This window comes from Equus przewalskii, chromosome 14, assembly GCF_037783145.1.
Source record: "Equus przewalskii isolate Varuska chromosome 14, EquPr2, whole genome shotgun sequence".
Classification (NCBI taxonomy): Eukaryota; Metazoa; Chordata; class Mammalia; order Perissodactyla; family Equidae; genus Equus; species Equus przewalskii.
This window is the reverse complement of record NC_091844.1, coordinates 12,016,908-12,040,420: the sequence shown is the minus strand read 5'-3', so window position 1 is coordinate 12,040,420 and position 23,513 is coordinate 12,016,908. Positions and strand designations below refer to the sequence as shown.

The 23,513-nt window shown below is 57.8% G+C and overlaps 1 protein-coding gene and 3 long non-coding RNA genes across 5 annotated transcripts; 3 read left to right on the top strand and 1 right to left on the bottom strand.

The window, feature by feature from the left end:
• The first annotated feature begins 851 nt into the window (after positions 1-851).
• Positions 852-2,613, top strand: LOC139075506 (uncharacterized). Its single transcript, XR_011525896.1, has 3 exons — positions 852-1,073; positions 1,620-1,741; positions 2,265-2,613. It is a non-coding gene; the product is annotated as an uncharacterized lncRNA (long non-coding RNA).
• A 1,806-nt stretch (positions 2,614-4,419) lies between these two features.
• LOC103566891 (uncharacterized) lies at positions 4,420-7,012 on the top strand. Its single transcript, XR_548591.2, has 4 exons — positions 4,420-4,695; positions 5,752-5,885; positions 6,191-6,295; positions 6,549-7,012. It is a non-coding gene; the product is annotated as an uncharacterized lncRNA (long non-coding RNA).
• A 976-nt stretch (positions 7,013-7,988) lies between these two features.
• On the top strand, positions 7,989-20,523 carry ARID5A (AT-rich interaction domain 5A). 2 transcript variants are annotated; one of them, XM_070572124.1, is made up of 7 exons: positions 7,989-8,122; positions 15,287-15,402; positions 16,909-17,047; positions 17,316-17,368; positions 17,867-17,964; positions 18,300-18,459; positions 18,898-20,523. In XM_070572124.1, exons 1-7 carry the CDS (start codon positions 8,119-8,121, stop codon positions 20,131-20,133), a joined length of 1,806 nt encoding a protein of 601 aa, XP_070428225.1. In that variant the 5' UTR covers positions 7,989-8,118; the 3' UTR covers positions 20,134-20,523. The 2 variants fall into 2 exon arrangements, with proteins under 2 accessions (XP_070428225.1, XP_070428226.1); XM_070572125.1 differs by lacking the exon at positions 16,909-17,047 and having other exon boundaries at positions 8,030-8,122.
• LOC139075504 (uncharacterized) lies at positions 14,868-15,783 on the bottom strand. Its single transcript, XR_011525895.1, has 3 exons — positions 15,651-15,783; positions 15,230-15,292; positions 14,868-15,004 (listed from the first exon to the last, which is right to left on the bottom strand). It is a non-coding gene; the product is annotated as an uncharacterized lncRNA (long non-coding RNA).
• Positions 20,524-23,513: the final 2,990 nt, after the last annotated feature.

Genomic DNA, 23,513 nt, shown 5'->3' with positions numbered 1-23,513 from the left:
TCTCTGGAAGGGCAGTGGCCTGGGTGCTGTGGCCCTGCCAGCAGCATGGTACAGGCCAATAGGAAGGACCTGTCCCATGATGGCGTGGGACTGACCATAGGAGCCCCAGTGTGACAAATGTCACAGCAGAGGTGTATGCTGGGAGCGCTGGAGGGGATGTGGATGCCTGCTTCAGGCGGAGCATTGAAGGATGAGCAGAAGTTTGCTAGGTGGACATGGCGGGACCTGCAGAGCTAGGGAAGGGGGCTCAGGCAGAGAGGGAACAGCACATGCAAACATTTGATGTCAGGAATAGGGCATGGGGCACTGGGGAGACAGTCCTCCTAGTGTGGCTGTATTGCCAGATTTTCCAGGTAGGGGTGGATGCCAAGCCACCACCATGCCCAAGAGCAGTCCTTACCCCAGGCCCAACACCCAGAGAGGCCAGCTGCATGCAGCCCTCTGCCTTCAGCTGTGTCCAGTACCACCCAGGCAGGTCCAGAAGAGCCTGCCGAGGCCAACACAGGGAGGGAAGGCAGTTGTAACAAAGCAAAATCCAAAATCCAGAAAGAAGCAGGCCAGCCCTATGGCTGAAGAAACCAAGGCACAGGTAGGCAGTTGGGGAGAGGCAGGGGATGCTGGACAACCATCTATCCCCTTCAGGGTGTCCAAGGTAGGCCAAGGTGGTGCCCCAGATGGGGAGAAGGAAGCCGTAGGGGCTGCGGGCTCTCCAGTGAGTTCTAGTTGAGTACGTACATATGTATGTGTGTTCCCAGTGTGAGGTATGGGCTCCTCTGCACGCAGGATGCACATGCAAATGCACAGGTGTGTGTACACAGATTTGCAGACATGCTCCAGAAAGGATGTGCAGTGGGCGTGGGGAGAATTCAAGCCCTTGGTTGGCAGACTAGGAAGGAAGGAGAGCCTGGGGTGGAGACAAGACCATTTAGACCCGAGTTCCGCTGGGGTCCTCCCTACCAGGTGCCGTTTCAAACAAACATTGTTGGGGAAGGCAGGAAGCGAGCGCAGGCCCCCCGGTGGCAGTCGCACGGTGGATAATACCCAGATGACGAAATCAGAGGCCTGGCCTTCAGGTAAGGGAGTGGGAGTGGGGACAGGTGTGGGGAGAGCGTGAAACCTCTAAGGGATCTTGAGTTCTTGGAGCCAGGGGGCCCCAGACAACTCCTGGGCTGGAAGCTTTAGTTTTGATGTCAGTAAAGTCCCATGAGTTCGTCTGGGGAGCAGGAATTAGAGCACTGCCCCCCCCCGAAGCCTGGGTTTCCAGGATTGAAAGGGTTGAGGGGCCCACTCAGGTTGGAGATGAATCACTTACCTTACCCACAATTCCTCTCGCCATCCTGGCCAGACCCTAAGACCCTGGGACTTTGAAGCCACGACCTGAAAACCTGGAAAACTGGATCAGGCAGGGAGTCTCAAAGCTAACCTAGGTCACCAAGGCCAGGGTCTGGGGCCTCAGCCTGGCCTCCCCTGGGGCACACACAGGACAGGGCTGTGCAGACGGGCCAGCTGTGCAGCCAGGGCTCCGTCCTGTGGTGTAGGAGGATGCCTGCTGTGCTAAGAGATGGTCAGGTCCCTGAGGGTTTATTTAAGTATTATGCCTTTCCTCTTTTCTTGCGCAGGCTCAGAAGCACACCAAGTCTGCTCCGTTGGAGGCTGCCAGAGGATACCCCTGACACAACAGAGTGATCAGTTGTGGAAGGGCTGTGTTATTTCTAACCCTCACACTAATTTTGCAAGATAGGTATTGCTAAGCCCATTCTACACGTGGGGAAATTGAGGATTAGAGATGGGGAGGAACTCATGCAAGGTCACCTGTCAGCGAGGGTGCAGGGTTGGAAGCAGCTGGCCTGGCTCCGGGGTGGGGGGTCTTCTTCCAGCGGACTGGCTGAGGGCCAGTACTGCCTCCTGGGGAAGCTGTGAACCTATCTGTGCTTGCCTCTGCCCTTTGGTAAAAAGGGAATTTAAAATGTACCTAACATTGCAAGATTGGATGTGTGTAAAGAGCTTAGAGCTGCGAAGGCCACCTCAAGCACTTAGTCACTGTTTCCTTTGCTGCCTAGGGGACCAGTGGGGGAAGCCAGTGGGAAGTCTCTGGGCCCCAGGGGACCGACCTGGCAAGGGTCTAGGTTAGGACCACCGGGAGTGGGATGGTACCTGTGTCCAGCTCACGGCTGGGGCTGGGACCCATCTCGCGGCTAAGAGGGCAGGCTCCAGAGGCGGACAGGCTGCTTCTTGATCAGCTCGCCCTCCCCGATTCCTCACAGGCCTGCCCTCAGGACACCGAAGCTGCGCTGGTGGCCACCCGTCCCCCGACGACTTTTCTGCAAGTCTAGAGGGAAATCGGCACCTCCCAGGAGGTTTGGGGCCCCTCTCTCCTCTCTAAGTGTCCCCAGGCCGTTCCCCAGCCCTTCGCTCTGACAGCGGGCCCGCAGCTGTCCAGATACTGCCTCTGGAATACGGGAGAAAGCGGGGACACTGAATAAAAGGGAACCCCAGCCCCGCCTGGCCTAGTCCCCTCTGTCTCATTCACCTCACAAGGCCGCCCCCACGGAGGACACCGATTCTCCGGAGAGGAGGCAGCCCCAAACTGTCCCCGGAGCCCTGAACAACGAGGTAAACTGAGGCGAGCTGTGGCGGGCCCCATCCCAGGGCCCAGCCCCGCCCCCGGCAGGGCCGAGCGCGCCCGCCGCGCCCCCTCGTGGCTGCGCGCCCGCCGGGTCCCCGGAGCCCGCCTCGCCCCTGATGTAAGCTGATATTTTAATTCTCTTACAAGGAATGGTGTTTAGAGAAATGACTTAACCGGATTACTCATCGTCTATAATGACTTGGCCTGACTCCGAGGCTATTCCTAGACGTGACGCTTGAGGCTTTGATTCTTTCTCTCTTTTCTTTTTCTATCTTTTTTTTTTAATACCAAGAAATGACAGCCTTGTGCCCGCGGCGGCCCCACCCCTCGCACCCCTCCCCCCCTCGCACGGCATCCTGGGAGACGTAGTTCTTTCCGGGCCCGGGCACCTCCTCCCCCATCCCCCCATCCCCCGGGGGCCCGGGGAATGTCGGCACGGTGCGGGCGTCGGGCGGAGTCGAGCGCGACAAAAGGGTCCCGCGTGTGATAAACCCTAGGGCAGAAAACCTGGTGGTGGGGTCTTGGGACAAGTCACTTAATCTCTGCAGGCTTCGGTTTACTCATCTGTCAAATGGGAGACAGCCGTACACAGACCCCACGATTTAAAAAAGCCTTTGTCCAGTGCGTTTGTACTGATCTCCAGTCTAGACTTACCACTTCGTGTAACAAAGTGACACAAAGAACCAGGCTTTAGTTATCCAAGTACCCAGGGCTTAACAGGGACCTGGCTCACAGCGGCCTTTCCTACCTCCTTGCTGTTTGCGGAGAAGCACTTACTCTGTGCTTCTCAGTGTCGTCGGCTGTAATAAGGGCATAAATCTGGCGCCCGCTTCATAGGGCTGGGGGACACTAAGCGAAATGATCCTGGAAACACGCCGGGTGAGTGTCTGAGAGAGTCAACACTGGTGTCAAAGGCGTCTTCGCCCCTCCCAGCACCAGCCTTGGCTCAGTCACTGAGGAAGGAATGGCTGATTCTCTGAAGCCAATGAGGCTGCACCTTCAGGGGCACAAGGTCAGAGCTTTGTTCTGGTCGCGACTATGCCTCCAGTGTCTTGGCCAGAGCTAGCATACAGTACGACCACGACGACTGTCCGAGGAATGAATAACTGAGCATTACCCCTGCTGGCCGAGGGACCTGAGGCTCTGAGAGGTCAAGTGACTTGTACACGGCCACACAGCTGGGCTGTCTGAGTGGGGATGAAAACCCAGGTTTTCTCTCCTTGTCCCCCCCCCCCCCCCCAACACACACACACACAAGGGAATTCGACTTTCACCCTTCAGGCTCAGGAAGTGCAGAATCTCGGTTTCCACCCTGCTGGGACGTTGGTGGGAGGGGCGCCCTGCCTGGGCCCTGCCCAACAAAGGAAGTTGTTCCAGATTCAGCGGGAGGGAGGGCTGGGGGGGAGTTGGAGGGAGACAGCCAGGTGTGGACAAATTGGGGAGCTCGTTTTCACCTGCCCTGGGCAAAGTGGCCAATGCTGCTCGGGCAGGCAGGCGGGCAGCGGGGCCCTTGGCGATCTTGACTGGGTCCCTATCCCAGGGCCACGCCTCTCCACTCCCTCACCCCCAGCAGTTCCCCAAAGGCCGAAAGCTATTCTTGGCTTTTTCTAAAAGAGGCATTTGAAGCCATGAGCCAATTTTTTCCATTCCTGAGCTTGGGTATCGTCTATTTCGGGCATTTGTTGTTTTCCATGAGTTGCGAATGCCACTGTGAAGCCGGCCTTTCCTGGACAGCTAGCACGAGGGAGCCAGGCAGGAGCAAGGCGGGGCCAGCAGTTAAAAATACTTCCCGCTTCATTTCTCCTTTGAAAACAAAGCCCTGGGGGCCTTTTGCAACTGCTGAGCCTGGGAACGGAGCTTCCTAGGCAGAAAACTGGCCGTGCGTGGTTTCCTGAGTGTGGTGGATGGGTTTGTGAGTCCCAGTGGGAGTCCCAGAAGAAGCGTCACTGACTTGCTGTGTGACCTCGGGCAACTCACTTAACATCTCTGGTCCTTGTGGCCTTCTCGCTAAAATGAGGCCAGGTGAACAGAAGATCTCCAATGGTCCCTCCAGCTCTGAAAGCTCCAGGGTGAGAACCATCCCAGAGCCAGGTTTTCTTCCTAGTGTTGGGCTGGCAAGGGGTGCTAGGACATGGAGGCAGGCGTTAGGAGAAGACAGCGTTTAGCTCAGTCTCTGGGAAGAGTTTGCGAGGTTCCAAGCCCTGACAGTGGTCTTAGGGGGTCCAGAACGTTCTCAGAGGATTCATGTAATTACAAAAAGATTAAGCACCGTGGGGGCCAGCCCCGTGGCCGAGTGTTTAAGTTTGCCCGCTCTGCTTCGGTGGCCCAGGGTTTCGCCAGTTGAGATTCTGGGTGCAGACATGGCACCGCTCATCAAGCCACGCTGAGGCTGCTTCCCACATAGCACAGCCAGAAGGACCTACAACTAGAATATACAACTATGTACTGGGGGGCTTTGGGGAGAAGAAGAAGGAAAAAAAAAAAGATTAAGCACCGTCTAGAGGGGCTTAAATGAAAACACTGGTAGATCCACACCAAGGCACGCAGCCTTGCAGATATGAGAGAGAAGCAGGTCTGTGTTCTGACAGAGAGGGCTTTCCGAGATAGAGTCTTGGACAAAAAACCAAGCTGCAGAATGGGAAAAATAGAATTATATCATTCACTTGAAAACACGTAAAACAAAGTTACATATTTTTCTATAAGATGGATACATATATTTATGAAAACACATAGGGAAAGTTCTGGCAGGGAGGAGCTGAATTTGGAGTGGTGTCAGAGAGGACTGATTTATTTGTAATGTTTTGACAGGAAGAATGCATTTATTAGTGGCGATGTTTGTGCTATTGAGACACAGCGAGACACGAAGACGTTGAGGGGCGAGGCCGACTCCTCTCAGGCTGTCCTGGGCTGGGATCCCATGGTTGGAGGGTGCAGGAGGAGGGTGGCTGTGGGTGGAGGCGTGGAGGTGTGTGAGATAGAATCTTGAGCAATGGAAGTGTTTATGCTTTTAGGGAGGCAAATGGAGATGTCCGTCCTCTGCAAGATTTATTAGCCGTTGTAAATTTACTTTCTACTGCAAACAGTTGCCTCAGGAGGCAATTAAATTTAGATCATATTGTTCCCAGGTTGGCACCGGCAGGTGTTGACTTGCTGAAGCTTTGCACAACAGCTACTGTCTGTAAGCGTGTGCTCGGCTGCCTGGATGGCAGAATAACCCTAGAACCCTACCCCGTGGTGGAAAGAGCAGCTGCTTTGTAAGGTAATGAGTTCCTTGGTCAGAAGAGGCATCCAATCCAGGAGGGAGGGGTTAGCCTGGACTGTGACCCTGAGGGCAGTGTCCTGGTGTCCATCCCAAATCTTAGGCAATCAATCCTTACTGGTGGGACTAGAAGCCCATTAAGCTTCCTGATGGCATTCCTTTGTGGTGTCTGCCACCACAGCCTCAGTTCTCCTGGAGAGCTTGTCAACTGGGAAGTGGGGTGCACTATTACAATCACCATTGTGACGATTGTTCTCGGTAGTTACTAAATATTGTCCATGATGTGTCTGCTACCAAATCTACAGGCACTGACTCGCACAGACCAACCGATCGTGAGGCGGACAAGGGAGATCACAGTGCTGTCTGCTCTGGGCTGGGCCTGGAGCGATCTTCCATCCCCGGGCCAAAAGGTAAGGGCCAGAGTTTCAAGGTCACCAACCTGCAGCCCTGGTCCATTTGCTTAGGATGATGGGTGGGCAGTAATGGGTACGAACAGGTTTGCTGGGTCCCTGTGTATGAGGGCTCCTCAACCATGTATATTTCCAGTCCGTTTCTCCCTCCTGGATTCCAGGCCTCAGTTCCAGCTCCTGGCTGGACATCTTGCTGGCCCACCACTTCCTCACCAGTGCTCATGTCTTCCCCCTTCCGCTCTCTCCTCTTCAGGCCATGGTCCCTATTCTCTTAGCAGCACTGCCAAGAGATGGCTGAGGGGAATGGTTGAGGAGGCCTGTTCTGGAGCGCCACCACTTACCAGCTGTGTTACTTGAACTAATGAACCTCCTAGAACCTCAGTTTTACCCGATAAAATGAGGACCATGATGATGTGAAATGCATAGACCCATTGTATTAAAACTAATCAACAAAAAATCATGAATGGCTCCTACGTGTTAGGAACAAAGTTCAAGTCCTAGCTAGCCACATGCTGAGACCTTAGGCTCTTTTTCCAAATTGCGATAAAATATACAGAACATAAAGTTTACCATCTTAACCATTTTTAAGTGTACAGTTCAGTGGCATTAAGTGCATTCACAATGTTGTGCAACTATCACCACCATCCATCTCCCGGACTTTTTCATCTTGCAAAACTGAAACTCTGTACTTATTAAACACTAACTCTGCATTTCCCCATCCCCCCAGCTCCTGGCAACCATTCTATTATTTGTCTCTGTGAATTTGAGTCTAAGTACCTTGTGTAAGTGGAATCCTACAGTATTTGCCCTTTTCTGTCTCGTTTATTTCACTTAGCGTAATGTCTTAGAGGTTTATCCACATTGTAGCATGTGTCAGAATTGCCTTCCTTTTTAAGGCTGAGTAATAGTCCATTGTAGGTACGACCACAGTTTATTCACTCATCCCTCAAGTGTCACTGGGTTGCTTCCACCTTTTGACTATTGTGAATAATCCTGCGAGACTTTGGGCTCTCAAAGCGAGCCTCAGTGTCCTTCCCTGTGACCTGCGCAGGACGGGGTTACTCCTCCCTCCTGTGGAAGCCCTGCTGTCGCAGCTGGCTCAGCGTCTCCTCCGGCCCCCACTCCATCCTAAGCCTGACCCTTAGCTCCCTCCGCGGGGGTCATGCCCCCTCTTTGGACTCCTCACTCTGTAGCTGACACTCTCTTGGTGACACATGTGGACATTGGCCACCACCGGCAGGCTTCCTGTCACAGGCATTTCTGGGACTCCATAGAGCTTTTGCCAAGGACTTGCTAGTTTGGACTGAATCCTTGTTTAGCTCACACCAACCACCTCTACTTCTATGTTGGGCGGGGCCGGAGTTGGGAAGTGCCCACGATCCCCTTCAAGTCAAAATCAGAAGCGCTTTGCTCACCCAACCCAGCCCCCAGTGCCCTACGGGCAGCGCGGGATTTTTCCAAGACTCTGCTTGTGCCTCTGGAGGCAGTGATTCCTGGGTGTCCTGCCTCCTCCTCTAGGGGAGGAGCCTACTCAGGTGCCCTGGTCTTTGATCCTGGACGGGGGTGGGGGAGTGAGGGGGGCGCACACTACAACTCCCAGAGTTCCCCGGGCTCGGGGGGCGGGCCCTGCCCCCTCGCAGAGGCCTGAGACCCACCAACCGGAGCCCAGAGCGGGGCGAGGGCGGCGCCCGGGCGGGGCGGGGCGGGGCCGCGGGGAGGCGGCGGGCGAGCGGCGCCGCGGGCCAGTCGCGCGGAGAGCGCGGGGACGGCGGAGCGGCGCGCGTGGAGGGGCTCGGGCGGGCGCCGCGGGACCTCGCCGGGCCATGGGTAAGCGGCTCTGCGCTCGTCCCGGGACGGGGCGGGCGGCTCCGGGGGAGCGCGAGGCGGCGGCTCCAGGTGTCCCCCGGCCCGCGTGGCCGTCGGTGCCGCCTCGGGGGGCGCAGCGGGGGCGGCGGTGGGGTCGGGGCGAGGGCGCGGGGACCCAGCCCGGCCCGCGGCGCCCGCGCCCTCCGCCCTGCGCGGGAGGGGTGAGGCCGGCTGTCGGCGCGTGCTCTTCGAAAAAAGGAAAGACAAAAAGTTCTGGCGGCCAGGGGCTTCCCGGGCGTTTATCTCGAAACTCTTCTCGCCGTCTCTTGACTGAAATTTACCAAGTCCTGTACGGTTCTGTCATCCCACTTCCTGCTGTGGTTTCAATCTCGAGCTGGTCTCAGCTAATTTGTTGTGACAGCTGTCCGCAGCAGTTTCTCCGCGCCCAGCCCCCCGCCGCCCCCACCCCCACCGTCCCGGCCCCGGCTTCTCAGAACCCGCCGGCGCCGCCGAGAAGAGGCTCCGGGGTCCGCGGGGCGCGCGGGGCGCTTTCCACTGCGGCCGCCGTTTCCTGAAAGTGACTCTGCGCGGGTTTTGAAGAACTTGCTCAATACACTTTGAAGAATCCACTGTTCCTCTTTCAGTAGAGGGGTGTGCTGATGCTCCGGCGGTTACCTGCTGCTTGCCCCCTACCCTTTCTCGTCGCTCTTCCCTTTTTTCTTTTCTCCTCTGGTGTCTCTTCTTGTCCCCTGTCCGCCCTCCTCTGCCCCCCCGCAGGAAAGACGTAGCTTCCCTCTTTGCTCTCCTTTCTTCAGTCTCTGCTCCTCTCTCCCCTCCGGGCTCCAGAAGGGAAGTGATGGGGGAAAGAGAGAGGAGAAGCGGAGGCTGCGAGCGTTTGGCTGCGCAGAGATGTTTGGCTGCGGGGCGCAGCCGGGTGGCCGCATCTCGGTCCCTCCGCAGAGTGTCCAGGGGGCGCCGCCGGGCGGGGCTGACGTCCCCCAGCCGCGCCGACGCGCGGGGAAGTGGGGGGTCGCCGGACCCCCAAGGGCTCGGCGTGCGGATCCGAAGGCACTGCGCTGGCCTGGCCCAGCGTCCCTTTGTTTGCGGGATCGTCAGCGGGCGAGGAGGGGTCCGCGGGGAGGATAACAGGTGCTTCTTGTCCTCTCCCGAGCACCACTGTTGAGGGCATCGGAGTCTCTGCACCTGCAGTCCGCCCTAGGGCAGAGGAGGGATGGGAGATGGCTGCTAGAGGGTCGGACCCCCGGAGTGGAGTTCCAGAGTCCATCCGAGCCCTGGGGACCCGTCTGGGGCCTAGAACTTGGAGTAGCAGAGGTAGAAAGGACCTCAGACAATCAGCCGCTCCGTCTTTGATTCACAGTCTGAGAAACTGAGGCTTAGAGACCAGTCGTGGTCTGGCCGTGAGGGAGGAGCAGGCCTCCAAGACCCCGCCCCCTCCCTTCCCCTTGGTCTCCTCTTTTCCGGGTGGGAAACTGGCCTGGGATGCCCCACAGTCCCCCTTAGGCCCTGGGCCCACAGGCTTGGAGAGCCACCCTGGGGGGCCCTAGAAGGGGAGTGGTAAAGGGGAGAGGCAGAGGAGTGCCCCATGGGGGGTCAGGCAGCCTTCCTCCGGTCCTGGCTGTGCCTCTACTGTTGGCCACATCTTGGACAAGTCGCTTAAAGCCTCTGAGCCTGGTTTCTCTGTAGGTGGAATGGGAACGTGAAGTGTAATTCATGGGGACATAGGAAACTGTGCATAGATGGAGCTGTTACTGTTATCATCAAAATCACCCAGACTTGGAAGAGGACAGTGGGGCTTCAGCCCCGTCCTGCAATAGGGTCTTTTAGGACATCGCAGAGCTGGCTAAAGAGGGCCAGGGGTCCCAGTGGGGCTTGGTAGTCTCCCATTTGGTACCCCCATGCCCCCTACATTTCTGTACTCTCTCAAGGCTGTCATCCTGGCCCCAGCTCCTCCCAGACCCTGCCCCCCGGCCCCCAGTCTGAGACACTGAGGCAAGGCTGTTGCAGGAGCTGCACCCTGTGCCTCAAGGGTCCCATGTCCAGCTCCGAGGTCCTCAGTGCTGGCTGGAGCGCAGCCCTTGGCAGGTCCTCCTCCTCACACCACCCACTGGAGCAAACTCCGCATGCAGACTCCGCCAGGCAGCCGGCTCCTGGGCCACGAAGTGGACTGGCCGCTTCAAAGGCTGTCTTTGTTTCGGCTCCAGCTCAAGCTAAGAGAAACTTAAGCCAACAACCTCAGGCGAGGGGGTGGGGCCATGTCTGCTGGTTGTTATTGAGGCTGCTGTTACCATTATTGTCGTAATTGACACAGTGCTCCCAGTGGGTGACTTTTCATGAAAGGAAGTGTCGCTTCCTTCCCATCACACCAAGGGTGAATGGGGCGGGGCAGGCAGAGAGAAAGAGAGAGAGAGATAAGTGGGGCAGGCAGAGAGAAAGAGAAGTGGTGCAGCCTGGCACTGGGTTACTGACAGGCTGGGTGGCCTTGAACTAGTCACAGCTCAAGCTCCTCTAAGGGCATCAGGAGTATCTGAGATCAAGGGGCTTGTCCTGCATCCACGTGGCTGATGTTTATGGAGCACCTGTTCTGTGCCATACACTGCTCTGTGGGCAGTGAGCAGGACAGGCAGACCTCAGATCTCACCCAGGGATGTGTGTGCGTGCACATACACACAAACATTCAGCTGTGTTTTCCGGGGGAAGCCTCGTTTCTCACTTTGTTCTGCTTAGAACATTGGGCCCACGGATTCTAGCACACTCACCTTATAGATGGGAGAACTGAGGTACAGAAGTGGTGACTGACTTGGTAAAAGATGCACCTTTATGATGTCAGAGCCCCCTTCCCCGTCTCTCCTCCTGCCCATTCTCCCCGATTTCAGCCTGTCATCTGGTATGTCAGGGGCAGGCTCTTGTTAGCCGATTAACTGGAGTGATGTGACAGGAGACTGCAGATCCACTCCGGGAAAGTAGGCATGGTTAAGGAACTTGGGGTCTCCCTGTTCCCATTAAAAAAATGCTCTAGATCTCAGGGTCACCATCTTGAGTGTCTAGGGACAGACTGTTCTGGTTCTGAATCCCAGCTTTGCCACTAATAAGCTGTGTGACCTCAGGCAAGTTACTGAACATCTCGGAGCCTCAGGTATTGTATCTGTTAAAGGGGGAAATAATACCCACTGGGTGGCTGGAAGCTTCGGTGAGTCAGTGTATGAAGACGCCTAGTCCAAGTCCTGGCAGAGCCCTGGTCTGATTTGGAATGTATCGTGCTTTCGGAAAGGGAAGGAGCGTGGTGGCAGAAGAAGTGGTCTGCAGGGAGCATCCTCTTTTGCAGTCAGTGACTGAAACTAACCTCTTCACTGCTGTGGTTTTAGGATCTGGGGGTTAAGCTTGACTTGGACATGAGTCATGGAGTTGAATAGAAATCAGATGCCTAACACAGGAAGGGCCTTGAGCAACCCCTGCCACGCCCACTGCCTGCACAGTGACGGACTGGGCACAGGGGCCCAGGGTTCATCTCCTGGCCCAGGCACCAGCCTCCCCCTGTCCTCTTCCCAACAGTGAAATGAGGAAATGGCAGAGGCTGTGGGGCGAAGTCCTCCGGTCAGCTCTCAAGGCTTTTCTCACACTGTTGTCCAGCTGCACCAAACACAAGGATAAACTCAACAGGAAACACACCAGGCCTTTAAGAAGGAACACTGGGGACTGCAGAGGGAGACCTGAGTGTGGAGACACGGGCTTCTGAAAAGGAAGAGGCAATGTCAGAAAGGGTGATTTCTCGTAACTTTTAAGTTTAAAGGCACTTCCATCAAAACCCCAGTGGGTTTTGGTGTTGTGTGTCTCTGTGTTTTTTAAAAGGGAATGTGACAAAATTATCCTAAAGTTCAGATGGGATTTTTTAAACAGAAGAGTAATGATGGGGGACTTGCCTTCCGGATAGTGAGTTGTTTTACAAAGCTACAAAGATTAAAACGGTGCACGGGGCCCAGCATTCCCCAGTGAACGAAACAGAATAGAAAGTCCAAAACCAGTCCCAAATATGTCCCTTATAAGCCTTTAGATTGTGAGAAAAGTAGCATTTCAAATTATGGGGGGAGGGGTCACTCAGTCAATACCGAGACCGCCTAACCATTGGAGGGGACGTGGTTAGATCTCCATCTCACACCTTATAGATTCCAGATGTGTTAAAAGTAAACAATGAAACGATAATCACCGTTATTGTCATTATTGCTTCCTGGATGGAAAAAGCAATGTCTGAATGACATTCCTCTGGAGAGCAGAGGTTTTCTTTCTGTAATCGAGCCCACCTCCTCTGAATGGACACCTAAGGCGTTGCGCTCAGAGGGGATCTACACCCACAAGCTCGGAGCAAGAGAGTTGCTCAGTGGCTCCTGGCCAGCAGCAGTCACTCAGGGGCAGGGGGTTCTCCTGCCTCTGCAGGCTGGATGTGGCTGGGGGCCTGGAATGGCCGGTCCATAAGCCCCTTCCCTCCCCTGCAGAGCCAGGAGAGGGGCCCAGCCCTGCTGCCTGGGACCCCGCTGGGGGAGGTGTGGGAGCTGGGAGCTGGGCAGGTGGGAGGACTGGCCCGTCACCTATGGCAAAGGGTTTCAAACTTGTTTGTTGTAGCAGAACCCTTTTCCCAAGTGGAGAGTTGCCTGGAACCCTGATCTACAAATGGTTGGGGAAGGGAGGGACTGGGGCAGCCAGGGACAGGACTGAGGGCACCCTGGAGGGGGAGGAGTCCTCTCCCACGTCTGAGGCTGCAGAAGTGGGGGCCCATGCTCTTGGGAGAGAATGGAGGCTGGATTCATTTGGGGACTCCGCTGGACACACAGATAAAAAGACTGTTTCCCTCCGTGGCTTTGGTGAGAGCTCTAATCCCTTTCCCATCTGGGGTTAAACAGCTCGGATTGGTGACCTCCTTTCCAGGTAACCTGAGTGCCCAACTCCAGGAGATTGTGGCCCAGGCAGAGCTCACCAGAACTGAGCAGAAGGGACTAGAAATCCTGTAGCCGGTGGCACTTAACCTGGCTGCCCCCTGGGATCCTCCGGGGAGCTTTAAACTCAGATGCTCCTGCAGGACCTTAAATCAGACTTGGGGGGATGGGAGTAGGGGGTGGGGAGACAGGCATCAGTGTCTTTAAAATGTTCCCCACGTGATTGATTCTAAAGGGCTCTGGTCCGACCACCTTATTTCTCTGAGGCCAGAGGGCAGTGACTTGCCAGAGTCACATAGCAGGTTTGCAGGAGGGCTCCAGCAGGAAGCCCCTGTCACAGGAACAGACGGAGAGAGTCCTTTGATGCTGAGGGTCTGAGCCAGCAGGAAGGAAGGGAGAGAGGATGTGAAAGAAGGGAGGGCAGGAGGGGAAAGGAGAAAAGCTGGTGGAAGCAGGTGCTCCCATGACCTGGAAGACTTCAGGAATTCACGGATAGTTAGCAAAGGACTCCTGGGTCTTTTTCTCCTATTTCAGAGAAGGGAAGACCGAGGCACAGAGTTGCCCAAGGACTTGGTTGGAAAGGCATCCGTCTTGGTTATTTCTGGAGGTTGGCCATGTCTCCAATGGTCAGGAGCCAGCCTGAGAGGATGGCCGAGTCGCTTTCTCTTTGACCAGCAGGAGGATTGGTTTCTCCCAGGCCTATTTGGACTCTTCATCAAGGCTTTCAAATGTTGGTGATAGCCACAGCACCGCAGTGGTGGTGAGGCCAGGCCACTGGGCTGGTGTCAGACAGACCTTGTCTTGAATCCTGGTCCCCAGGGAGACAAGCAACTTAACCTCTCTGGCCTCAGTTTCCCCCTCTTTAAAACAGGATCCCTCCTGGGACTAAATGAGAAAATGTACATGAAAGAGCCAGGGACACAGAGCTGAGGACCCACACAGTGTGAGAGGGTAATTGCAGGCATAGTGGCGCTTATGTGAACCACTAAGGGGGCGTATCCAGTGGCCAGAGGTTCTGACATCACGTGCTGGCTCATGTTTATGCGCGTTTATTAGTCTCAAGGAGATTCTCTCTCTGGGATGAAGGGGTAATCGCACAGGTTCCCAGCAGTAAGAGTTTCCTGAGCTGGACCGAACCAGGAGTATGGGACAGTTCATACTAGATTATCACAAAGAAAAAAGAAAGGAAAGGAGAAAGCAAAGGTGGTCAGGAGGCGTGGATCCCCCTGGCCTCGGACCTGCTGCCAGCCTGCGCGTGGCCCGAAGCACTTTCCCACAGTTGTGTTTTTGTACTGGTAGAGGTGGTGTGTGTTTGCCACCGTCGGCTCATGGCTGCCCTTAGTAAGCTTGAGCCCGTGGCTCCTCCCTGGCCTCTATGTAGGTGGTTGTGAGACTCGCTCCTTCTCCCTTACCTGGCACCTAGTGTGTGTGGGTGCTGGGAGACCGAGCTGCCAGAAAGCCAGACAAGTGATGGGAGTCGGTCAGGAGGGCTGGAGAGAAGCAGGAGCTTGGCTGGGAGTGGGGAATGGCCTCCCAGAGGAAGCAACTAGTCAGGTGAGCCCTGAAGGGTCACCAGGCCCCTTGCCGGTGGGGGGAACGTGGGGCCTAATTAGGGGCAGTTAGGACTCTGTAGGTGCGCAGGGAAAGGTCGGATGCATCACAGACGGGCACTTACTCTCTTCTCGATTATTCCCGAAGGATCTACGGTGTGTGTAAGCAGCCCCCTGGGGCCCACAAACATGGGAGCCTCAGTAGCTTTCCCGGTTTGGCTGAGCTGCTCTGAAAACTTTCTGCCTGGATGTGGTGCAGGTTTTGGCGACAGGAGTTCCCGAGTGCCACAGCCCCACCTCCAGGCTCCTCTGACTTGACCCCGTGCTGGTTTAGGCTTTCCTTCAAAGGCTTGGGGAGATGGCCTGAACAGAGGAAGGCCAGGCGGCAGGTGTGGCGTGGGCGGGGCCTGGTTGGGGATGAGCAGAGGAGAGGAGTGAGAGCAGAGTCACTCTCAAGGGGGAGCCCACATGTGCTTCTGGGGTCGGCCTGTGTCCAGCGCAGCAGGAGGTGGCGGGGGGGGGGGGGGGTGTTGCGCGGTGTAGAAGACATGCTGCAGAGGAAAGGAAGGAGAGGACTCCCCCCCACCGGGCATCTAGACCTGCCGCCTCTCCCCAGCAGACCTCCTCCCCACCTGCATCTCACGTGTTCTCTCTCTCTCCTTCCTCTCTCCTTCTTTCTCTCCTTGCAGCACCTTCTGTCAAAGGGAAAAGGAAACAGTCAGAGGGGGGTGACCCCCTAGACCCACCTGTGTCCCCTCAACCCGATGGTGAGCAGAGCAAGAGCCAGAGTCCCATCCAGCTGGAGGTGAGTTGAGGGACCCCCGGGGGGCCTTCCCCCCCAGACCCCTGCCTGTGCACAGCCTCCCAGGTGACCTGGGAGACTCCCCAAGCTCTCAGGAGGGAGGTGTGATCTGTACCCCAATCCTGCTGTCCGGGGCCCTGCGTTGGGAGGAGTGGGAGCTGGAAGCTGGCAGGCAGGAGGACTGGCCCGTCGCCTGGGCAGGGCTCCCACACAGTTTTCATAGCAGATCCCTTTTATCAAATGGAGATTACCTGGAGCCTGGTCTGTAGCACAGAGGAAAGCACTCTTCTGTGACGTAAACCAACACGTACTCCCAGCCATGCATCCACACGTATGACGTGGACATCAGAGTCCCTCGGCGAGACCAATGAGGCCGTGCTGCTGAGCGCGGTCTGAGAGGCGAGCCGTGGGTGACATGGCAGAGCGGTCAGCCTTGGCGTCCTTGCGTTTTAGCCATTTGCTTTGGTGGCACAGTCTGACGTGAAAATCCTGATTCTCATAGAAGAGTAGCTGCAAATGGTAACCGTTTTCAACAGTTTGTGCATCATTCAGAGATGAGGACCAGAGGAGCAGGTTCCTTTGAAGAGCAGTGTGAGCGCGCCTGCTCAAACCAGCTGCCTCGGTCCCCCGCAGGTCACAGTGTCATAGGCAACACGTGAGTCTCTGTGTCAGTTATTATCAGAGGTCTTTGATGTTCAAAAACACTGAAATGGGGCTTGAATCGAGTATTTTGGGAACAGATGGCTCTCCGCACGTTCTAGGCCCAGATGGTTCGTGTCCTTCTGGTGTTGGGGGCCTCCCCAGCCAGGACCTGGGAACTGTCTCTTCTCCGAGCCCTCAGCTCCAGCCCAACCGTCCCCTCTGCCCTGAGCCACCAGCCAGATGAACAGCATCAGCAAAAATTGCCTCTCTGGGAGCAGACACCAAAGTCCTGTGCATCTGACGGAAGCGTGATGGGAACCCAGAACAGGGCCTTGCCTCCCTGAATTCAGCTCGCACACTGGCAGGTCAGAGAGGCAGGCCACCGCAGCAAAGGCTTAGTGGACACAGGCCGGCAAAGCGGACCCTCAGTGCCAGAAAGTACCAAGCGCCTTCATTCCTTCAGCTTTGACCACAGGGGCTGCTGGGAGGCCTGCTGCCAGAAGCTCAGGCTGAGGAGCGAAGATACAGGTGTAACAAATCTAGAGCGAGCTAAAGAAGTGATCTGTGCCTGGAGAGAGGCTTGGAGAAGCTGTGGGGCTGCTCCTAGGGCCATCCCTGGAGCCAGGCTTCTGTGGACTCTGCCCTGGGGTCCTGGGCCCTAGTAGCTGACAACTGCGCCTTTCTGATGCCGGGGACACTCACTTCAGCCCAGAGCAGTAGGCTGGGTGCTGGGGGCCTGCTCCCTCCTGTGGGAGCCTGGGGTTGGGAGCCAGGCATGTCATTCTTCTCCGGCAGCCAGTGGTTCCGCCTGTCCCCAGCCACCCACCAACTGGGGGCTCATCCCACTGCCTCCTGTTCTTTCCCCAGGACTCCCCCGAGGCAGGCGGGGAGCGGGAGGAGGAGCAGGAGCGGGAGGAGGAGCAGGCCTTCCTGGTCAGCCTCTACAAGTTCATGAAGGAGCGACACACGCCCATCGAGAGGGTGCCCCATCTCGGCTTCAAGCAGAGTGCGTCCCTGGGGTGCAGGCAGGGAGGGGGGGCCCAGCAGGGGACCCCACCCAGGCAGGGCATCGGGGCAGGCACCTCCACTCTGGGTGACCCTGGACGCTGCCAGCCCACAGGGGTTGCACATAGAAAGGGTGCCCTGTCCCTCGCAGTGGCCCTGTCTGGGGGTGTGCTGGTTCTGTGCCTGCCTGACAGGGCCATGGGAACGGGCTGCTGGCTGCCCCTTCCTCCGGCAGAGACTGACGGGGCCCTGGCCTCTCTTTTCTCCAGTTAACCTGTGGAAAATCTACAAGGCAGTGGAGAAGCTGGGGGCCTATGAGATGGTAAGAAGGGCACCTGAGTCCTCACCACCTTGCATCTCCTGGCACATTCCCACTGCACCCCAGGGGGAGCTGGGGCAGAACGTGGGCCCAGCAGGGCTGTCCTTGCCTCCAGAGTGGAAGAGGCAGCAGGTCCCAGGTCCTGCCCCTTCCCCAGCGCTCCTGCATGCTGCGGGGAGGTGGAGGGGCCTGCTGTGCCGCTGGTACTTTGCTGGTCAAAGCAAGTTTTCCTCTCTTCCCCATCTGTTCTGTCCTCCCTGTGTCCGGTGCTCGGTGCTCAGTGCTCGGGAAGCTGCTTGGGCCAGCAGTCGGGCAGTGGCCCCTGGGAGGGAGAACTGGCTGGCGGCCAGGCGCGCCCCACCAGTCTCCCATTCCTGCGGCTGGAGGAGCAGCTGCAAGACTGCACTCCTGGCCCCCGTCCCTGCCAAGTGAGGACCCAGAGCTGCGAGGGCCCCCGGCCAGGGGTGCGGCCGGCTGTGCCCTCACGTGGTGCCCTTGCAGGTGACTGGCCGCCGCCTCTGGAAGAACGTGTACGACGAGCTGGGGGGCAGCCCAGGCAGCACCAGTGCAGCCACCTGCACGCGCCGCCACTACGAGAGGTATGGCTCGAGGCTGGGCCCCCTGGGTACGGGATGCCAGGGCCTGCACCCCCAGGGGCGGGCAGAGCGCATCTGGGCTGCGGGGAGAATATACTGATGGGAGGCAGGATGTGAGCTGCACGAGCTATGCGCACGCTGCAGGCGTCCTGCACGGGTCGGGAAGAGCGTGGGCCCCGGTGGTGTAGGTTGTCTGTGTACGCTGTCAGGCAGTGGTGTTCGTGGTTGGGGAGGAGCCAAAGGGGCTTGGAGGAGATGGGGTGGGCCTAGAGGGGCGGGAAGTGTGGAGCCGGCCTGCCAGCCCTGGCCTCCTGGTGGACATGCCCGCTCCTCCTCAGGCTGGTCCTCCCGTACGTGCGGCACCTGAAGGGGGAGGACGACAAGCCTCTGCCCCCGTCCAAGCCCAGGAAGCAATACAAGATGGCCAAGGAGACTCGGGGGGATGACGGGGCCGCTGAGAGGCCAAAGAAGGCCAAGGAGGAGAAGCGGGAGGATCAGGTGAGCTCTGAGCCTTGCTGGGGCCACCAGCTGGCCCTGGGCCTCCCTGTCCCCTGCCCCTCTCAGCTCCCCCACCTGTTGGCGTGGTGTTGCCGCAGAGCTCCCTGTCCAGAACACCCACAATGCGGTCTGAGGGCAGAACCTGTGGGGGGCTCCAGGGCCTCTGTGCTGGTTGTGCAAGTTGCTCCCTATTTGAGGGCCCTCAAACGAGGGCACATGTGGGGTCTGAACTCCAGTCTGCACCCCATTCACCAGGCCCCGTGTCCTAACACCAGGCTGTATACACTCAGAGGACGGGACACCTTTTGAAATTTTTGCACAAAGTCGCTGAAGAGGCTCCTAGGCCCTCCCTCCCCCCAGGACCCTGTTGTCACCAGGTCCCCAGGTCAGGATGCATAGCTCACACCCAGCCCTGAGGCATGGCCTTTCTCATTCTAGATGATGCCAGGCAAGACCAAAACAGATGCCGTGGACTTGGTGCGGCTTCCCAGCCAGGAACCCCTCAGGGACAGCACAGAACAGCCGGGCTCGGCCTCTGGGCCTTCTCTGCCCTTCGTGGGTACCAGCGGCTGCCCTGAGGCCTACAAGCGTCTCCTGTCCAGTTTCTACTGCAAAGGGACACATGGCATCATGTCACCACTGGCCAAAAAGAAGCTCCTGGCCCAGGTGAGCAAGGCAGAGGCCTTGCAGTGTCAGGAGGAGGGCTGTCGGCATGGGGCAGGTGGCCCTAACGGGGAGCCCCAGACGTCCCCAGCTCTTTGCCCCCCAGAGAGTCCCCAGAGCCCAGGAGGGCAGGCTGAGAACTCCAGGCACCGACTGACGCCTCAGGAGGAAATGCAAGCCCCTGGGGGCAGCCTCAGGGAGGAGACTCCGGTGGGTCCCCGCCCGGCAGCCCCCCTCTTCACTGGCTGTTTCCACGCCTACCCCACTGAGGTACTGAAGCCCATCAGCCAGCACCCCCGGGACTTCTTCCCCAGTCTTAAAGATGGGCTGCTATTGGGGCCCTCTGGCAAAGAAGAGGGGCTGCTGGTCAAAGAACCCCAGCTGGTGTGGGGCGGGGATGCCAACCGCCCCTCTGCATTCCACAAAGGCGGCTCCAGAAAGGGCAGCCTCTACCCTAAGCCTAAAGCCTGCTGGGTGTCCCCCATGGCCAAGGTCCCTGCCGAGACCCCCGTGGCCCTACCCACCTTCCCTAGCAGCCCAGGCCTCAGCAACAAGCGCAGCCTCGAGGAAGAGGGCTTTGCCTATGGTGGCAAAAAACTGCGGGCAGTGTCTCCCTTTCTTAAGGAGGCCGAAGCCAAGGAGTGTGGGGCCAAGTCTGTGGGGCCTGGCTTGGCCGTCTCCTGCCTGCTGGGCCCAGCCCTGGGTCCTGCCCTCCCAGAGGCCTACAGGGGCACCATGCTGCGCTGCCCACTGAACTTTGCCAGCACCTCCGACCCCTTAAAGGGCCAAGCTACCCTCCCCTTCAGCCCCCTGGTCATCCCGGCCTTCCCAGCCCACTTCCTGGCCACTACAGCCCCCTCACCCATGGCCGCTGGTCTGATGCACTTCCCCCCAGCATCTTTCGACAGTGCCCTCCGCCACAGACTTTGCCCGGCCTCGTCTGCGTGGCATGTGCCACCTGCCGCAAGCTATGCAGCACCCCACCTCTTCCACCTCAACACAAAGCTGTAGGTCAGAGCCCGCAGCGCTGTGCTGTGCTGTGGAGGGTCTGACGTGGCCCAAGATGGGTAGGCACTGCCAGGGGGCTCTGGGCTGGAGCTCTTCCCCCAGGAGAGCTTGGCTGTGTCTGATGGAGGCACATGCCCCTGGCTGGGCAGCCCGGTGCAAAGAGGGAGGCAGTGGGAAGACTGGGTTTGTCTTTCAAGGTAGCAGCCCGAGCCTGGGCACTGGAGGCCCAGTTGTGGCAGGGCCTTGGGAGAAGACGGTGCAGGGCTAGCAGCTCCCAGCAGAAGTCCTCAGAGCAGAGGCTGGGAATGGGCTGAGGGGCCAAGGAGCTGGATAGCTTGAGGCATCCAGGCTGCCCACAGAAAACCCAATAAAACAGCAATGTGAATCCACCCAGTCCTGAGGTGCGCGTGGTGTGGATCTTCGCAGGGCAGGCGGGGCCGCCAGTGGAGGGGCCAGGGGGGCCAAGGACCCACTCAGATCTGGAACGCAGCCACCCCACTGAAGAGCAGGACCCAGAGCAAAATGCAGCTTCCTGCTCATCTTTCAGCAGGCTGTGACAGTTGTCCTGTGCCTGCCGTCCACTTTCCTAGTCGAGCCTCAGGACAACTGCCTGTTACCTTGCTCATTGTACAGCCAGGAGCCTGAGACTCAGAGAGGGCCAGTAACTTGCCCAGGTTCCCCAGTTAAGTGGCAGAACTGCACTCTGAGTCCTAGCGAGAAGACCCCCTGCAGCTGCTAGCTGACGGCATGACCAGGAAGCCTGAATTGGTCCACCCTCGTGTGGCCGCAGACTTCCAGGGCCTGCTGGTTCCTCCTGGCGAGCCCCCCACCCTGCCCCCACTTGCCTGCCACGCACGCACGAGTGGGTCAGCAGGTCCCCTCTAGGGGCACCGAGAGTGAAAGGGCCAGAATCTCTGCCTGGGCATCTGTGTTGTTTCAGAGGTGCCTGCTCCAGGGTGCTCACTCAGAAACTCTGTAGCCTAGCCCTCCCCCACCCCGCTTCCTACAGGCTGTGACTGGGGAGCCATGCCCCTCCCCTGCTCCGTGCCTGCCTCAGTAGGAGGGGGCCCCATCAGAGGCAGGCCGCCTGCCTAGTTCACACGTGTTCCTGGAAAGGCAGTGCTGCTATTGACCTGGGTGGCAGGCATGGGGCAGGCCCCCAACTTCCTGCCTCGGGTTGATTGCTGGGTGGCCTTTAACCTGCACCATGGAACTTGCCCTGCTCTCTGGGATACTAATGACCTCAGGCCTTGGGAGGGGCAATCTAGTGTGACACCGCCCCCCCCTCAGTTAACAGGTAAATGGGCTGAGGCCAGGGATGGGTCTTGTTTGCCCAAGGCCACCAACACGTATGACAGAACCCACACCAGGGCGCACAACATGTCTGGCAGCAGGGGGTGGGCTGCCAGGGCTGAAGTCCATCTTGTCCAGCCTCCAACTCCAGGAGCTGCCTGTGGAGGGGGAGTTCAGACCGGCACCGGTGAGACAGCTGCCCTGGGGCCAGTGATGGGGTAATGGTCACCCCTGTTGTGAACACTCCAGTTTTGCAGGGGGATCTCCCAATTCCCTGCCTTCCTCCTCCCAGAAATGGCAGATGCCAGCCCAAGTAGCTGTGTGACTTCCAGCCCTGAGCTCGCACACATGCCCATGTGCTGCCTACTTCTCTGAGCCTCTGGGGTCTCAGTGGTTGACAGAGGGGTGAGAAGGCTGAATTCTGCCACCTCCACAAGAGCGTTGGGTGCTGGGCCACAGGTGATGGGGTAAGATCCCCTGAGTAAGGGTGAGGCCCGGGCTTCCTGTTGTGTGTGGGGTCCTGCCTGAGATGGGGCGTGGTCGTGGGAGTCCCCTGCATCTGCAAAGCCACAGTGGCTTTGCCCTGGCACAGAGGTAGGCAGGTGCACCTGGCAGCAGGACTTGGCACAGACCACTCAGAGCTGTGATGATGGCGCCCTCTGGAGGCTTCTCTAGGGAATACACCTTTCCTCGTGGAGCATCCATGTCCTGAGCGGGCCCATGGGCAGGATACCCTGGCCCCTGCTTGGGTGTCAGCAAACACCTAGGGTTTAATGTGAGCATGCCTCCTCGAACATCTCTGTGCCCTGTGTCCTGCAGCTCCAGTGTGCTAGCGTTGCATGATTTTTCTCACTCATCCTCACGATTCCCTGAGAAGGTACTGTCCCCATTTACAAATAAGCTGAAGAAACAGCTCTGAGATCCCGTAGCTTCAGCTGCCAGGATGCAGCTGACCAGGAGTGCCTCACTCGCTGGAAGGGCATCCTGCCATGCTTCCTGGGCTCTGCCCCCTTAAGTGGACAGGTGTGCTCCAGGTTGTCTTTCCTGTCCTGCTCGTTACTTCACATTGCCTGCTGTGTCCTGACAGTCCCTGACTGCCCTGGGGACCCACAGGCCAGCAGGACTGGCAGAGCATCTACGTTTGGGGCATAAACTGTTTCAAGGCCACTTTCAGGACCCCTTTCAAACTGTGTTTGACCTGTTGATGGCGGCGGTGAGTGGAGGCAACTCTGGAAGGGATGTCCCCACAGTCCCAGCCCCTTTCCTGGTGACAGTTTAAGTAGAAGGCCGTGTGTTGCTCATTCGAGAGACACCGACTGTCTGCTCCCAGTGGGCGTCAGGCACTGTTCCAGGTGTTGGATGGACATGTCACTGAAGAAAACTTTCAAGTCCCTGCCCTCGTGAAGCTGATGTTCTGCAGGAGGAGGCAGGAAATAAATGGATAAAACAGAGGAAAATAGGGCTGGGAGTGGAGTGTGCAGTTTGTTTTTGTAGTAAAATAGAACTTAGCATAAAATTTACCGTCGTACCCATTTTTAAGTGTACGATGCAGTCGCGTTAAGGACATTCACAATGTTGGGCCACCATCACCACCATCCATTTCCAGAATGCACAGTTTAAATGGAGCGGCCAGAGAGGCGTCAATAGAAGGTGGCATCTGAGCACAGCTGGAGGAGGTGACAGAGGGAGCCATGCGCCTTCTCAGGGGGATAGCAGGGGGGAGTGTGTGTCTGAGGAAGTAGAAGGCCTACAAGGTGGGAGCAGAGTGACCGAGCAGGAAGGATGGCATGGCCACGGACTGAGGCTGTGTAGAGCCTTCCAGGCCGCTGGAGCAGTCCTTTTACTCAGAGTGAGACAGGAGCTGAGGAGGGTCTCTAGCTTGAACAAGAGCCGTGCAGCTCTGGGTGGGCCTAGATGCTGGGTGGGAGTAGGGGCCCATTCTCAGAGATGCAGAGGCAGCCTACCTGGGTGGAGGCCTGGGGTGAGTGGGGGTTGTGGGCGCCTCTGTCGAGTGATGTTTTGCTAGTGAGTGGAAGTGAGCAGGACCACCAGGGGTGGGGGCTTTGAGGTGAGGGAGAAGGGGGACTAGA